This window comes from Lates calcarifer, unplaced genomic scaffold, assembly GCF_001640805.2.
Source record: "Lates calcarifer isolate ASB-BC8 unplaced genomic scaffold, TLL_Latcal_v3 scaffold_3_8, whole genome shotgun sequence".
Lineage (NCBI taxonomy): Eukaryota > Metazoa > Chordata > Actinopteri > Centropomidae > Lates > Lates calcarifer.
The window spans coordinates 98,704-113,605 of record NW_026118160.1 but is presented as its reverse complement, the minus strand read 5'-3'; the positions used below and the strand labels follow the sequence as shown (position 1 = coordinate 113,605).

Here is a 14,902-nt window from a genome sequence, read left to right as displayed (position 1 = left end):
CAACATGGTTGGAGGCTCTGACTGTCAAAAGGTAATTTATCATAAATAATAAAAGGTCTTATCTGCAGGGCTGACTGAAGGAAGCCTTGGTCGACTGAAATCATAACTACTCTTCAAATGCTAATTGTGAAGTTCACATCAAACTTTTTAGTCATTTGTTTGAACAAAATGCAGCTGATGACTGATATCAGTTAGTTTGGAACTGACTCAGAGAAAACACTCAGTAAACGTTACATAATCCTGGAAGGCTCTTGATGAAACACTTTTCTTCTTCTGGAAGTAACAACTGATTGTGATCGTCCGACTAATGAGAGTGACACTCTTTGACTTACACATCTGTTCTGTTCTCTCTTGTTTTCTAGGAGGGTATCTGGCTCTGGAGTGACGGCAGCAGTTTTGAATTCAACTCCTGGTGTGAAGGAGAACCAGACAATTTTGCTGGTGCCGAGTCTTGTTTACAGATTAATGCTAACGGTAAATCACAACATATTATTTACCACCTGATGTCTGACTGATGTAAATGAGACAGGAAAAGCAAATAACAGTTTTGCATGTTTGAATTTTAAACTTACTTTTTCTTTCATTAACATTGAATCGTTCTTCCAGTCAAGTTCAGTCGACTGTGTTAGGTTCTGGTTTTTGTGGCTCTGACTGACTCCAGTGTTTCTTGTGTTCACAGAGAGCCATTGCTGGAATGACTTCCTGTGTTCAGTTGTCCTCCCATCAGTCTGTGCCAGCGTCCCTCAAAGCTCCTGAGCCGAGTGTCATGTACCTACCAAACACACAAACATGGTTGGATGAGAGAGTCTTTGTGTAATCGGTCTCATGTGTAATCACATCTTTGATTCTCTGCTGTAACGCTACTGAAGGGACGAAGCGACAAGTGACGTGAACGGGAGCTGGAGCTCCCTCTCTGAGAAGACTGAATGTGTAATGAAGAGAACGCTTTGAGCAACAATCTTATTAAAAACTGGAGTACTGAAACAAACTGGTCTCCAGAGTCTTTTTTAAAATGTGATCCTGAACTTTGATTTATAATTTATGTACATACAAACATGATTTTGGACCGGGTTGTGGTCAATAAGTCACCACAGAAATTTGATCTGTGAACTAACCTTTAAATCACTCCAGAACTTTGATTCTTGATTCATGAACCTGTAATGTGCAAGTAAAGACCGAAGTAAAGAACTGTGTCTCTTTAACAGCTCAACATCATATTCAGCAGCAAGCAGACCAGCTTGACATAATTACCCATTAACATTATTTTGTGATGACTGTGTCTTCTATATTAAATGAACACATTCTTCACTGATGAACTGAAGCTCAGAAACATTTCACTGAAATTCTCCAAAGTCAAACTCTCAGATGAGGGAACGTACAGATGCTTCATTCAAGACCTGTCTACAGAGTCTAATGTTCAGCATCTTGTTGGTAAACTGACATTTATTATATATTCATTGTGATTCATCTATGTGTCTGCTTAGGGCCAAACATAAAGAGGAAATAATAATCTATCACAAAAATGTTGACACTTAATATATCAAGGACCACGTTTCATCATGGAGATGCAGCCACTAGCTGTCGAGACATTTCACTAAGGTGACAAAAGTTGCTTTTCATGAACCGAGGTTGGTTTCCAGGTAAAACTGGAAAGCTCTGCTTCCAGAAAGGTATACACAGTGACACCACTCCTAGTCTGCCTGACAAAACATCCGGCAGAATGCTGCCATGTGACTGTTTCCTAAGAATCCTATCATGTCCACCTCCCTGAGAGTTTGCCAACTTGGACATGTGACAATCAATGACACAGCCAACCAGGATCCAACATCCTGATACCAACTGAAGACCAAAACAGTGTCACCAGTTAAATTGGTATGTTATTACTGTTGACTGCAGTCAAAAACATGAACCACATGCATGGTTGAATTTTTCTCGGATGTGTAAATATGTAGATTTTGGGAAAACCTGATGTACAAATAGAAGTAAATCATCATTTGACAAACCAGTGTTTATCTGATCTGTTTGCTACAGTACGCTACACTGCAAACTTCCTCAGAAGATAAACATTAATAATGAGTGGATGCTGTTGACACCATGTACCTCATGGCGTGGATGTGGGAGGGACATGGTGCTGCACAGGAGGATGGATCCTCCTCAGAGATCTCCTGACTTTTTCTCCAGCACCACTGTAACAGTGACATTTGTGGTACTGAGAGAGATGTATCAACAGGATGAACTGTAATAAGTCTGGTGACATGCTAACTTTTAATCTGGTGCTATTATCAGGTCAGCATGCTAATTCACAAAACATGTGTTAACATTTAGTTCTAGAGGCCTGATAAGCACCAGTGGAAGAACAACATCGTACATGAACAAGATTTATTCCTCTGCAGTGGCTGGAAATACAACACAAGCCCACTGATAACTTTGCTTTGTATCTTGCTTTCAGAGCTTTGTGGAGAGATGCAACTTCCATGTTCTGTGACATAAAATTACACTTTATAAAAAGGATCTTACTTAAATAAAACAGTCTATCTCTGTAGGAATCCTATGCACAATGTTGTCACACACAATCAGAGTTTGTCGATGGCAAAAACAAGAACTTTAGTGGGCGTCCATTGACGTGGACAATTGTACTTTTCTACCAGGTACACTGTCCCTACTCAGCACTGCACCAATTAAAAAAAATTTGAAAATGTGATCTGAAATACAAAAATAAAATACAGAAGTTAACCTTTAATGCATATAAAATTCTGCAGCACTGAGTATCACTTTCTTTATTCATTCTTGTGACAGTGTTTTGCTTTACAGGCTCTTTAGGACAGAAGTCATTAAACAGATGGATACCCGAGGGGTCAGTCCCAGGTCCAAGAGGGATTCTGTGAGGCAGAAAAGAGTGTTATTTGAATTCATATTAATAGTAGTATATTTTTCACAAAACTGCCAGATATTGTGTACTGATGAATTCTATACCCACACTCCATGCTCATGTCCCACACAGACATGAACCCAGGAAAATAAGGCCCAGGTTAAAAAAATTACTGGATTTATTCTTTAAACATCCTGCAGACACCGAGCAGTGTGTATGTGGAGGTGATTTTCTGACCACCTGTTTAGTATAAGTGTAATTCACTTTCCTTTAAGATGTTATAACTTATAGCTCAAGTCCTCGTGGTTGGTGTGGTGCTCTGTCTCACACTGCTACTGAAATATACTTTGTTTTATAGCAAATGTTTTCCTTTCTTCTAAAAGTTGAATTAAACTGCTTGTTTTGGGCAGGTGTCAGGTGAGTTTTTCCCAGTATATGAGACAGAGTAAGGGCGTTGTTGGACCAACACCATCACTACATAAATAAAGTGAAATAATAACAAGAAGTTACTTTCTTTGACAAATAAAACATGATGCTTCTCTGGTGCCGCCTTTTAATATTTGGAGATAATGTTTGCATGTCTCTGTGTTATTACTGTGCATGGCCTCTGTTCCTGTTGTTGTACTTGTGTAAGTGTATTTAAGAGTTGGTATTTCTTCAGCTTTGTTCAGATCCTCCACACAGGACGACTGAAGCTACCGGCTGAAACTGCAGCAGGTTGGTTTTGTCTTCTTTCCTTCAAACAAAGAACTGATTATCAGTGGAAGTTGTGTGCTCCCTGCAGCAGGATGAGTAACATGTCTGTCTGTCTGTCTGAAAGGTTATCATCCTCTCTAACATCTGCACCATCCACCATGAAGACTCTGACTGTGTCTTTGATTGTGTGCACCCTGATAGCTCTGACCAGAGCTGCCGGTCAGTATTTACTTCGTATATATGATCAACAAATAAAATACATTCACTGTGATGCTGCATTTTTCACACAGTCCACATGGTTAGATGGTTTATTTAGCTGTAGAAGAAGGAAAATCTTCGCAACATATAAAGGAAAACTTGGTGTGAAAAATACAAAAACTGTATGTTAAACTATTCCTTTAAGTACAGGCTCTGGTTACTTTTTGTACCAGCGTTCACTGGTGTCACTTTCCATCCAGCTCTTCCATATGAAGAGAACGAACATGGGACAATGGATCCTATGATAATAGGTGAGTGTTCAGTGTATTTCTTCTTATGTGAAATAATGTCCATTTGGCACATGAATATATTTGCAATGTAATAATAACATGGGACAATAAAGAAAACAGCAGATGGTTTTTGTTAATAACTGTTGTGTGAAATTGTCCAGTTGAACCATTTCCTTTTATGATGACGATGACACCACCACCACCACCACCATCACTACCTGAGATAACAATAGCACTGCCTGAAACAAGTCAGTCAATTTATGTACTTATTTATGTTAAATTAATTAAAATTCATTATACTTTTACTGCAGACACACACAAAAGCTGCACCTACATATTCTTTACATTTACCTGCTGGCTGTTGCTTCATATTTAACAGACATAAGAATGATATCGACTGTTTATCCAACTCTCCACCTAAGTACAGGTTCTGGTTTACTTTTTGTACCACCGTTCACTGGTGTCACTTTCCATCCAGCTCTTCCATATGAAGAGAACGAACATGGGACAATGGATCCTATGATAATAGGTGAGTGTTCAGTGTATTTCTTCTTATTTGTAATATATTTGCAATGTAATAACACGGGACAAATAAAGAAAACAGCAGGTGTTTTTTGTTAATAACTGTTGTGTGAAATTGTCCAGTTGATCCATTTCCTTTTATGACAACACCACCACCACCACCACCACCTGAGACAACAACAGCACTGCCTGAAACAAGTCAGTCAATTTATGTACTTATTTATGTTAAATTAATTAAAATTCATTATACTTTTACTGCAGACACACACAAAAACTGCACCTACATATTCTTTAAACCTCCCTGGAGACTCAGTATTACCTTCTCTACCCCTCAGGAATATGTTTCTCTGCACTCCTGCTGAGAGTTGGATGGGAAGATTGATGTTATTCTCATGTTTGTTTGCTAAATATGAAGCTACAGCCAGCAGCTGGTTAGCTTAGCTTAGCACAAAGACTGGAAACAGCTAGCCTGGCTCTGTCCAAAGGTAACAATAATTCCACAAATGTGCAGCCCAAATTGTGAAAAAAGGGAGGGTTACCACTATAATACTTTTCTACATGATATATATATGTCCTGAGGATAAAATTGTTAAAATTTACAGCCTCCAAAATAACAAAGAAGTAAAAGCAGTGTTTCTCTTCAGGGGAGCATCGTGTGGTCAAGAGGTCCACATCTTGTCCCTGTGGTTGGACTGAGTACTACGACCGTTGCTTCTTCTATGTTTCCAAAGCCATGAGTTGGGCTGATGCTCAGGTAATCACAGAGATGTTCTTCAGTGTTTGTCTCAGGGTACACAGTCATTTTTTAAAACTCCACTGTCTGTCTGTCCCTACTGGTAGAAAAACTGTGAGACCATGAATTCAAACCTTGCATCTGTGCACAGCGATGAGGAGTACCAGCTGATTCAGAAGGTGGTATTAGTTGCTAGTCATGGGTCTGGACCCACATGGATTGGAGGCTCTGATGCACAAAAGGTATACTCCTATTGCAGCATTGTACAGACAGAAAAGAGTAAACAGAGACTCTCATGTAATGAGCAGCTCCACATTAAATTATCTTTCTGTGCTGCACACAGAATCACACAGATTCTTGGCGTGTTGTGTCGGTACAAGTGGTTCTTAAACAATACACATTCTGCATGAAAAAACAACTTGTGCTGCTCAAACATAGCTTGTGTCTGTGTCCTTTGAGTTGAGAGGTCAGTTACTCTGTGTCTCATCCTCAACAGTGACGAACAAAGAAGTTGAATTATTTTGTTCAGTGGCTCCCCCTGCTGTGGTAACAGTTGCCTGGTCATATATAACCAGTGGAAGACTGGTGACCAGCTCTTTTCCCACAGAGGCTATAAGTACTCAGCTGTGTTAGCATGGCTGTAGACTCTTATGGGAGGGACATGGAAGAATATCAGGGTATGCTCAAAACAATGACATTCTGTTGTCTCTTCTGTTTTCTAGGAGAAGCTTTGGTTCTGGATTGATGGAACAACTTTCAAATATGAGAACTGGTGTGAGGGACAGCCTGATGACTTTCAAGGTGCTCAGGACTGTGCTCTAATGAATTTTGCAGGTAACTCATTTAAATTTCCCTTGAAAGCATGAAAAAGTGTAAAAGCACTAAGGTGCATATTCACCACTTCTTTAAAACTATAAGTGTTTATTTTGGCTGTAAATGATATATGCACATATATTAATGTACAGACACTGATCAGCAGCAACATTAAACCATGGACAGGTGAAGTAAATATTATTAGTCTTCTTGTTACAGTACAATACAGTGTTCTGCTGGGAAACCATGTCGATGTTACTTGACATGTGGCACCTACACATTGTTGCAGACCAAGCACACCCAACAGAAACAGCACTTCCTGTGAGCTGATCAATGATTCTCACTTCACCTGTCTGTGGTTTTAATGTTGAGGCTGAGCAGTGTATATAATGTCACTAATGTTGTCTTACAAAAGTCAGGTTTTGGTTCATTGACTGCTCCCCCGTTTTCTGTCCTTGTAGCCAATAAGTGCTGGGATGATGGAAACTGTGAAGCTGCTCTCCCGTCTGTCTGTGCCAAGAAAATCTGATCGTCTGACAGAGGCGTGAAATGAAACCAGTCAAGAGCCGTCTCAGTCTCACATAACCTGAACGATCTTGTATTTTACAACTTGTATCATCTCTATATGTCATCCATTTCTTCTCTACTGCTGTAACGCTACTTAAGGAACAAAGCGACATGTAACAATAAACAGGAGCTGGACTGTGTCTTGGGTTTAAAGAGCAGACTGAACGTGTTAAAAAAAAAAAAAAGACTGCTTTTAGCATAATCTTTCTCTGTCTCTTGTCTTATGTCAAAATAAAAATCTTGAGCATTAAAATAAGTTGGTCTGTGATTCCATCAAATAATACTGTACAACATCATTTTGGTAGCTATTGTAGAGTTCAGTCCCTGACAGTAATCACTACAGGATACACAGACTCCCTCCCTCCTGTGGCTGCAGCTGCTGCATAACATATAAAAAGCAGATCACTGGTTAACTGTGAACCCAGTCTGAGACTCCCAAACTAGATGTCTGATAAGCACCAGAACAACATCGTACATGAACCAGATTTACTCTTCTGCAAGCAAGCCCACGCAAGCCCACTGATAACTTCACTTTGTCAATGGACAATGAATACCTGTTTAGTATAGGTGCAATTCACTTTCCTTTATGATCTGGTTGGATTTCCACCAACTGACAACAGTTCTGCTCATCAGAGTGGAGTGTCCAGGCCAGAAAACCAGAACAGTGCATGTCATAACTTACAAGTCCTCGTGGTTGGTGTGGTGCTCTGTCTCACACAGTTACTGAAATATACTTTGTTTTTACAGCAAATGTTTTCCTTTCTTCTAAAAGTTGAATTAGACTACTTGTATTGAGCAGGTGTCAGGTGACAGAATAAGGGCATTGTTTGGCCAACACCATCCCTAGATAAATACCAGTGGAACAGCCGTACCGATAATGAGTTTAATCTTGACAAATAAAACATGATGCTTCTCTGGTGCCGCCTTTTAATATTTGGAGATAATTAATGTTTGCATGTCTCTGTGTTATTACTGTGCATGGCCTCTGTTCCTGTTGTTGTACTTGTGTAAGTGTATTTAAGAGTTGGTATTTCTTCAGCTTTGTTCAGATCCTCCACACAGGACGACTGAAGCTACCGGCTGAAACTGCAGCAGGTTGGTTTTGTCTTCTTTCCTTCAAACAAAGAACTGATTATCAGTGGAAGTTGTGTGCTCCCTGCAGCAGGATGAGTAACATGTCTGTCTGTCTGTCTGAAAGGTTATCATCCTCTCTAACATCTGCACCATCCACCATGAAGACTCTGACTGTGTCTTTGATTGTGTGCACCCTGATAGCTCTGACCAGAGCTGCCGGTCAGTATTTACTTTACTTTCATATATTTCTTCTACTTTCTACTTGTATTTCACCACATCTCAGAGGGAAATACTGTACTTCTGACTCACTTACATTTATCTGACAGCTTTAGTTACTTTGCAGACGGTGTTACATACAAAACAGTCGAGGTAAAATATCTTCTCTGTGATGCTGCAGTCCAAAGGTTTTAAAGTTTTAGGTGTGACAGAGTGTATTTATATTGTATTATCATTACTTTTACTAAAAGCTGTGACTTTTTCAGGAATAGGTTTATATTGCATTTATAAACTTACTCCCGTTCACTGGTGTCAAACTTTCCATCCAGCTCTTCCACCTGGAGAGAATGAATTTTGGCCATCTGAACATATCATAGGTGAGTGTTCAGTGTATTTCCTCTGATTTGTAATGATGTGCATTTGGCACATGAATATATTTAACGAGCGATACATAAAGAAAACAGCATAACTGTTATGTGAAATTGTCCAGTTGATCCAGTTCATGGAGGTGAAGACTATATGACACCACCGCCTAACCCGGGTTAGTGGATTTATTTACTTATTCATTTTTTGGCAGATTTTACTAAAATGAATTACACTCACAATGCTCTCCTGCAGACACATAAAAAAGTGCACCTATATGTTCTGTAAACTCTACTGGAGACTCACCTCTCTGCTGTGTTTGTCCCCCAGAGAACTATTTTCCACATTTTTCTTGCCCTGACGGTTGGACTAACTACGATACTCACTGTCTCCTCTACGTTCCAACAAAGATGACTTGGGATCAGGCTGAGGTAATCTATTCTCTATTCTCGCACACCTGGTTAATTGTCATCTTCTTTAATCGTCCAGTTACCAAGGTTGTTTATATTGGCCACTGCACTCTATTTATCTCCACTGTAGAGTAACTGCCGTTCCAAGAGCGGGATCTGGCCGGCAACCCTTGCATCTGTGTCTGATGCTCAACACGCCGACCAGATTCATGAAGTGATGCAACGTGCTGGACATGAGCATGGACAAGTGTGGGTTGGAGGCCATAAAACAACAGCCGTACGTTATTCATCATTACACAATGTCTGTTTTGTAAAAGATATATATAGATTCTGTATGGATTCAAACAACATCCTCTTCTGCCTCACAGAATCCCTCTTGGTCCTGGACTGACCCCATGGGTTTCGGGAGATTTTATTCCTTCTGTCCTAAAGAGCCTGCAAAGCAGGAGCACAACTGTCTACAAATAAACTTTGGAGGTAAATCAACCAACCTTGAAAATATAATGCATAAATGGTATTAATGATGACAAACAGTAAATATTCTTTGGGATTATAAACTCAGCTAATGGTCTGTACTGCAGTATCTGATATGGTGTTAAAGGATAACTTCTGTATTTTTGTCAGTGGAGTCACTACCAGACTCCATTGAAAAAACAGTCATTTTACCCTGCAGAGCATGGGAGCTGCTGCAATACCACTGCCTTGATCAGTTAGTTAGTTTGTGTTACTGTGGGACTTTCACTGGTAGAAGAAAGATCCAGTGGTATTCCATGTCCTGCAGGGTAAGATTACTTTTTTGTTTGTTTGTTTGTTTTATACTGGTTCTTGTTGACTACTGCACTAATTCAAAATACCTTTTCTACCTATTAGTCATATTTACATCCAAAAACTGTGGTTCAGAAATAAAGGAGTTATCCTTTAGCTCTGATTAGCACCTTACTAATGCAGCTGTAAATGCACAGATGTATCAGGATCACTTACATACTTTTACTGTGAATGGTGATACTGTTGTACATAATGTTCCTATACATAGAATATTGACATCATGTCTGTTTACATAGTGACAGGTCATTAGACAGGTTCACTTAATATAGAGCTGCCTGACTCCAGTGTTTTTGATACTTACAGAAAATATGGGTGGATGCTTGGAGGGCCAGCAGTGTGACACTGAACTCCCGTCTGTCTGCAGCATCGTCCTCATGTGATTCCTGGGCAGATAGGATAATGAAGACGTCAGTCTCATCTACAACCTGAAGCTTATTTTACATTCTAATTTCTTTTCGATCACAGTAACGCTACGCTAGGACACTAGGAATGAAACATCCATCCATTCATATAATACAGCTGGGGTTTTGTGCCTTTAGTAAGAGCAGATTGAATGTGATAATAATGATTTTAGCACAGCTTTATTCTGCAGAGTGAACTGTTATCTCTTATCTTATGCAAATTAAAGAATTTCAGCAGTGGTCTGTGACTCCATGTTAAATCTGATTATAATGAATCTCTGTCCACATCACTGCCTCTAGTCAACGTTTTTATCCCACAATCTATGACAGAACTTCATTCAAGCACAAACAACAATTCAGCATGAAACACAGTACGTCCTGCACCAGCTACATGATCTGCTGCTCTGCTGATTAAAGTAGAAGATGAGTTAAACAGAGGTAGTTTAACAGACAGTGCTGACTTGCAGTTCTCAACTAAAAACCACAAAAGTTATCAACCTCACACTTTCTGCATCACTGCTGATAGCTGAACTGCACATACAGAGATCTGTTTAACTCCTCAGCCCTCGTTATAGCACCTTTCTGAGCTGTATCATCCACAGTGTACACTGCAATATCTGTCACACTGTTTTTTCCATTTCAGTTTTTTATAAAAATCACAAGACAAAGAAGTTGGTGACTCAGCATTATGTGAAGCCTTCAAACAGTGACACGGTGAAAATGATGCAGCACAGACATGAAGATGAACTGTTATGCAATAATGCTTTCAACTTCTCATTTGAATTAACTTGCTGCTACTGGAAAATGACAAAGATTTCTGACTGGATGATACTCAGATGTTTATCTACAATTACATCCTGAGGAAAAAAAAATAAATCTTTGTACAACTCCCTGTTGGATTTATGTGATAATCATTATCAGCTTTTTTTCTACATTGAACAAAAAGTATTTGAGGAAATGAGATTTGAGTTCCTCAAAAAAGCACTGGGGCAATGACAGGTCAGGGTCATAAGGATAAGGATTTTTTCTGCAAGTCATACTAAAAAATAAATGAATAAAACGGTCTTTCAGGCTTATCGGTAAATTGATACTCATAAATTTAAGTAGGAGTCATATTAAGAATAAAACTTCACATGAATTATTTCTATAGCTGCCTTCATGTTTAGTTTACTTAATAAATGTAAGATTGATTTTAACTTAAGATGCACTTACATTTTTAATGTGGAACCTGCAGTTGGAGCATCTCATGGTCTTCACTGTCTCAGCTTCAGTCACGTCTTATCCCTTGTTGCTGCTGATAAACAGTATGGTGGCTGAGACAAAATGTCTGACTCTCCACATCCAAAACAATCCAAGGTCCACAGACAGATGTTAGCCACAAAATATAAAACAGTCTTCATTACAAACGGTAGATAAACAAAACTCTCAGAGGGTCAGGGCTTAACTGAAGACAAGGATTGCAGAGATAAACTGAGGATTGCATGAAACAAAGCAGGAGCAGTGTCTGGAGCAGCCATGAGGAGGATGTGAGGTCAAAGGTTGTCTCTTCCTGCTCTGGCCACACCCTCCAGGTAGAGTCACCTGTCCTGCCTCCCATTCCTCCCATTCCAGCCACTGGATGGAGCTGACTCAAACACTGCAGACACTGCAAAACCACATATAATCATTCTGACTCTTTGTTTTGTCCAATAAATAAACAATAATAGTTTATATGTAAAGTAAAACGCTTTTCTGATCTTATTAGGTACTTTCATAACCACCTGTTCATCAGGTTAAAAGAAATGACATTAGATGACTTTTACCAATTCTGAAATAGCTGTGGTTTGTATGTTGTCTTAGTTGATTAGAGCTTTATTTTCATACTTGTCATACATACTGTAGCTTCAAACAACAATTACTGTGACTAAGAAAAAATATATTGGGCTGTGTTGCAGCTGAAATGCAGGAACTTCACCTTTTTAAAGAAGTACATTAAATGTCTTTTAGCCTGTTGTGCAACTCTGTGGCTTCTCCTTTCCCTCATTAGATTCACAGGATACGTGCAGTTCTGCTGAGAATCTGAGAGTATTACAACTTCCAGTCTAAGAAGGAGGAGTTAAAATAGCATCTACTGCAAGACAAATGTCTCCATATAAGGACGGGTTCACTATTTCTCAAGTCTGTTCTAAGATAACACTCACATGTAAATGTAAATAAGAAAGATAAACAGGACCATAAAAAGTACAATACATGAATGTGAGAGTAAATCGACTGTGTGACTAGGTGAAAATAGATGTGTAGTATGTGAAAGCAGAATGAACGTGTGTGAGAAGCAGAGAATTAGTTTCCTGAACTCAACAAATAAACATAGTACACAGTAGTTAAACAGACAATGTTATGATAAAGACGTTTAATGTGCAATTTGATTAGCATCACCCTGGTTCCCTCGACAAAAAGCCAATGGGATTTTTCATTGTCTTTTGGATTAATTCAGAAAAACACATTTTGATCATCTCCACAAATGAACACCACTTTTATGATTTCTGAAGCTGAAATGCAATCACCTGAAATAAAAAGCTAATGTTCAGCTACATACAAAGTTCAAAACGGTCACATGACTTGCTTCCAACTTGTAATTTGATTTAGCACAATCACCTCTGCTACAAAGCAAGTTGAAAAGTTTGAGTAACAGCGGTTTTCAGGAGCACTAGTGAAAAGATGAATTTTCATCTGACTGAAAGGCTTCCCTTTTCATTTACATGTGGATCACAAACTGCGCCTTCAAGGTTTAGACTATACTTTATCTCATGCATTGTTTGTCCTCAGTTCCTCATTCTGTCAGAGATGATGAGATAAGTCATGATATTTATGAGCTGCTCTGTCTCTCGTTCCCCACCGTGAAGATGCTGACCGTGTGGGTGCTCGTTTGTGCCATGATGGCTCTGACCAGAGCTGTGGGTGAGTATTTTCAAAAGACAAAGATGAATTTTATTTATTTGTCTGTGAGCAGAGACAAGAGCTGAACCAAGCCAATAACTGCTTTGTCAAACTGTCCAGCTCTTCCAGAGGAAAAAGCCAAAAAGGACGATCAAGCAGGTCAGTGGGTGGTGTTTTACCGTCTAAACAAAAACATGTTAAATAGAATTATCCTTAACTCTAACCCCACAGAATAGTTTTCTATGTTTCTTATAATTACCTTTACTAAAGAAAAGCTGAATGAAGAAAGTGTGTATGTATTGATTTACTACAAAGCTCTTAGAGACTAAATCTTGCTATAAAGGAACCCAAAATTCAATTTTCTTTTACTGTGTATAATTACAGAAACAAAATCTACTGATATAAATGTTAATGTGAAACTCAACATTACAGCGTTACTCTTTATTTGTCCTCAGTAGAGACTGACCTGGTCAAGAGAACCTATTATGGATGTTCCAGTGGTTGGTCTCGGTTCAATCGTCGCTGCTTCCACTTCGTTCCAAAACCTATGACTTGGGCCCAGGCTGAGGTATTCACTGAAGCTATTCTGCATATTTGTTTGACTATTGCTGCACTTTTGCAGGCTTCACTCTCTGCCTCTCTTCTCCACTGTAGAGAAACTGTCGGTCCATGGGTGGGAACTTGGCATCGGTGCACAGCGTGCAAGAGTACCATGAGATTCAGAGGCTGATAATGACTGCCACCTATGAGTACAAAGCAGCATGGCTTGGAGGCTCTGACGCACAAGAGGTATTTGATTCATCATTACACAACATTTGTCTTTGATAAAAATTGGTTTAAAATTAATCTATTCATCTATTTGATTCTGTCATGTAGGAGAATGTTTGGCTCTGGAGTGATGGAAGACCTTTCCACTATTCAAACTGGTGTCATGGAGAGCCGAACAACTATCGCAGACAGCAGAACTGTATGCAGATGAATCATGCAGGTAAATCAAAAGACATTTCTGTTCAGTTTTAATGTGTAAGAGTGGTTTGATTAGCAAACAGTAAAAAAGGTAGAAATACATCCAGTCTTTATTAGATATTCCTTGGTTTTATCAAATCAGTCAGGAGTTTGTCATATACAGTATTTCATAACTGGCTGTAATAGTGTTTTATAATGTATTCATATTTACCACAGTTTCACCCATATAGTGCTGACAACCATCAGTCTCTTCCTGGAAATGTGTGCAGCAGTGTTGTGATAAATAATAAACCCATTGCTCTCATCACACAGTTTCAGGTTTTGGTTTGTGAAGCACTGACTGACTCCTGTGTGTGTTTGGTTCTAACAGCTCAGAAGTGCTGGGATGATCTGCAGTGTAATGCTCATCTCCCATCCATCTGTGCCAAGAGAGGCTACTGATTCCTGTCAGAGTCCACCATCAACACTGACAGATGTGTTGGAGTTCATCTTTGAAAACTCATCTGTCTTTGTGTCATTACTCTCATAACTAACCCAAAGTCTCTTTATCTCATTTCACATCTTTATTTCTTCTCTATCGCTGTAACGCTACTTAAGGAACAAAGCGACAAGTGACAGTAACAGGAGCTGGATTGTCTCTTAGGTCTTGTGCCTTTAGTGAGAGCAAACTGAATGTGTAATGAAAGAATGCTTTTAGCACAACTTTATTCTGCAGAGTGAAATAATCTTTCTTATCTGATGCAAAATTAAAAGACTCAAGCATTGAAACAAACTGGTCTGTGAGTGTTATTTCTCTTGTTTCTATAATGTTCCTGCATCTCAGAAACCTCTGCCATAATATCATTAAGTAATACTCTACACTACAAAAGACTTCAGTAATAATGTTCAGGTCACTAACACTGACTAAAAAAAAAAAAAAAAAAAGATACATTATCCAGAGTTCCAACTTTCCAATTTATTTTTGTCCAGTAATTTTTCATACATGTGTACAGTACAGCCATGTCACCACATGGTGGCACCATGGGTGTTTTCACAGTAACAGA

General features: G+C 39.0%; 3 protein-coding genes and 1 long non-coding RNA gene across 13 annotated transcripts in view; all 4 read left to right on the top strand.

The window, feature by feature from the left end:
* The first annotated feature begins 1 nt into the window (after nt 1).
* On the top strand, nt 2–927 carry LOC108901948 (uncharacterized). The gene is made up of 3 exons (XR_001963979.2): nt 2–31; nt 363–474; nt 680–927. It is a non-coding gene; the product is annotated as an uncharacterized LOC108901948 (long non-coding RNA).
* Nucleotides 928–3,449: 2,522 nt separating this feature from the next.
* LOC108901776 (type-2 ice-structuring protein) lies at nt 3,450–6,944 on the top strand. 7 transcript variants are annotated; one of them, XM_018703402.2, is made up of 10 exons: nt 3,450–3,586; nt 3,690–3,784; nt 4,024–4,074; nt 4,215–4,301; nt 4,532–4,582; nt 4,699–4,773; nt 5,220–5,329; nt 5,416–5,550; nt 6,031–6,142; nt 6,583–6,944. In XM_018703402.2, the coding sequence occupies exons 2-10, from the start codon at nt 3,724–3,726 to the stop codon at nt 6,648–6,650; spliced, it is 750 nt and encodes a 249-aa protein (XP_018558918.1). In that variant the 5' UTR covers nt 3,450–3,586; nt 3,690–3,723; the 3' UTR covers nt 6,651–6,944. The 7 variants fall into 7 exon arrangements, with proteins under 7 accessions (XP_018558918.1, XP_050925507.1, XP_050925509.1 ...); XM_051069550.1 differs by having other exon boundaries at nt 3,997–4,074; XM_051069552.1 differs by lacking the exon at nt 4,699–4,773 and having other exon boundaries at nt 3,997–4,074.
* A 684-nt stretch (nt 6,945–7,628) lies between these two features.
* LOC108901800 (type-2 ice-structuring protein) lies at nt 7,629–10,217 on the top strand. Its single transcript, XM_018703441.2, has 8 exons — nt 7,629–7,783; nt 7,887–7,981; nt 8,308–8,355; nt 8,469–8,519; nt 8,672–8,772; nt 8,882–9,028; nt 9,120–9,228; nt 9,880–10,217. Exons 2-8 carry the CDS (start codon nt 7,921–7,923, stop codon nt 9,954–9,956), a joined length of 594 nt encoding a protein of 197 aa, XP_018558957.1. The 5' UTR covers nt 7,629–7,783; nt 7,887–7,920; the 3' UTR covers nt 9,957–10,217.
* Nucleotides 10,218–12,837: 2,620 nt separating this feature from the next.
* LOC108901866 (type-2 ice-structuring protein) overlaps nt 12,838–14,902 on the top strand; it is a 30,507-nt gene continuing 28,442 nt past the window's right edge. For 2 of the 4 annotated variants that reach the window (XR_007812746.1, XR_007812747.1), the window contains exons 1-6: nt 12,841–12,914; nt 13,014–13,052; nt 13,349–13,461; nt 13,548–13,682; nt 13,770–13,881; nt 14,230–14,502. Coding sequence is in view for 2 of the 4 variants with exons in the window: in XM_018703522.2 (XP_018559038.1) it covers nt 12,860–12,914; nt 13,014–13,052; nt 13,349–13,461; nt 13,548–13,682; nt 13,770–13,881; nt 14,230–14,300 (525 nt within the window). In the remaining 2 variants the exon portion in view is untranslated. Of the gene's footprint in view, nt 12,915–13,013; nt 13,053–13,348; nt 13,462–13,547; nt 13,683–13,769; nt 13,882–14,229; nt 14,632–14,902 lie in introns of those variants that run through there. The other 2 variants (XM_018703530.2, XM_018703522.2) reach the window with 2 other exon arrangements.

What these genes read in the sequence shown, in the direction of transcription:
- LOC108901776 (XM_051069550.1), top strand. Translation starts at nt 3,724, where the DNA reads ATGAAGACTCTGACTGTGTCTTTGATTGTGTGCACCCTGATAGCTCTG. An exon ending in AATGGATCCTATGATAATAG is followed by an intron (nt 4,075 to 4,214) that starts GTGAGTGTTCAG and finishes GAAATTGTCCAG; the next exon opens with TTGAACCATTTCCTTTTATG. An exon ending in TGCTCTAATGAATTTTGCAG is followed by an intron (nt 6,143 to 6,582) that starts GTAACTCATTTA and finishes CTGTCCTTGTAG; the next exon opens with CCAATAAGTGCTGGGATGAT.
- LOC108901800 (XM_018703441.2), top strand. Translation starts at nt 7,921, where the DNA reads ATGAAGACTCTGACTGTGTCTTTGATTGTGTGCACCCTGATAGCTCTG. An exon ending in GACACCACCGCCTAACCCGG is followed by an intron (nt 8,520 to 8,671) that starts GTTAGTGGATTT and finishes TTTGTCCCCCAG; the next exon opens with AGAACTATTTTCCACATTTT. An exon ending in TCTACAAATAAACTTTGGAG is followed by an intron (nt 9,229 to 9,879) that starts GTAAATCAACCA and finishes TGATACTTACAG; the next exon opens with AAAATATGGGTGGATGCTTG.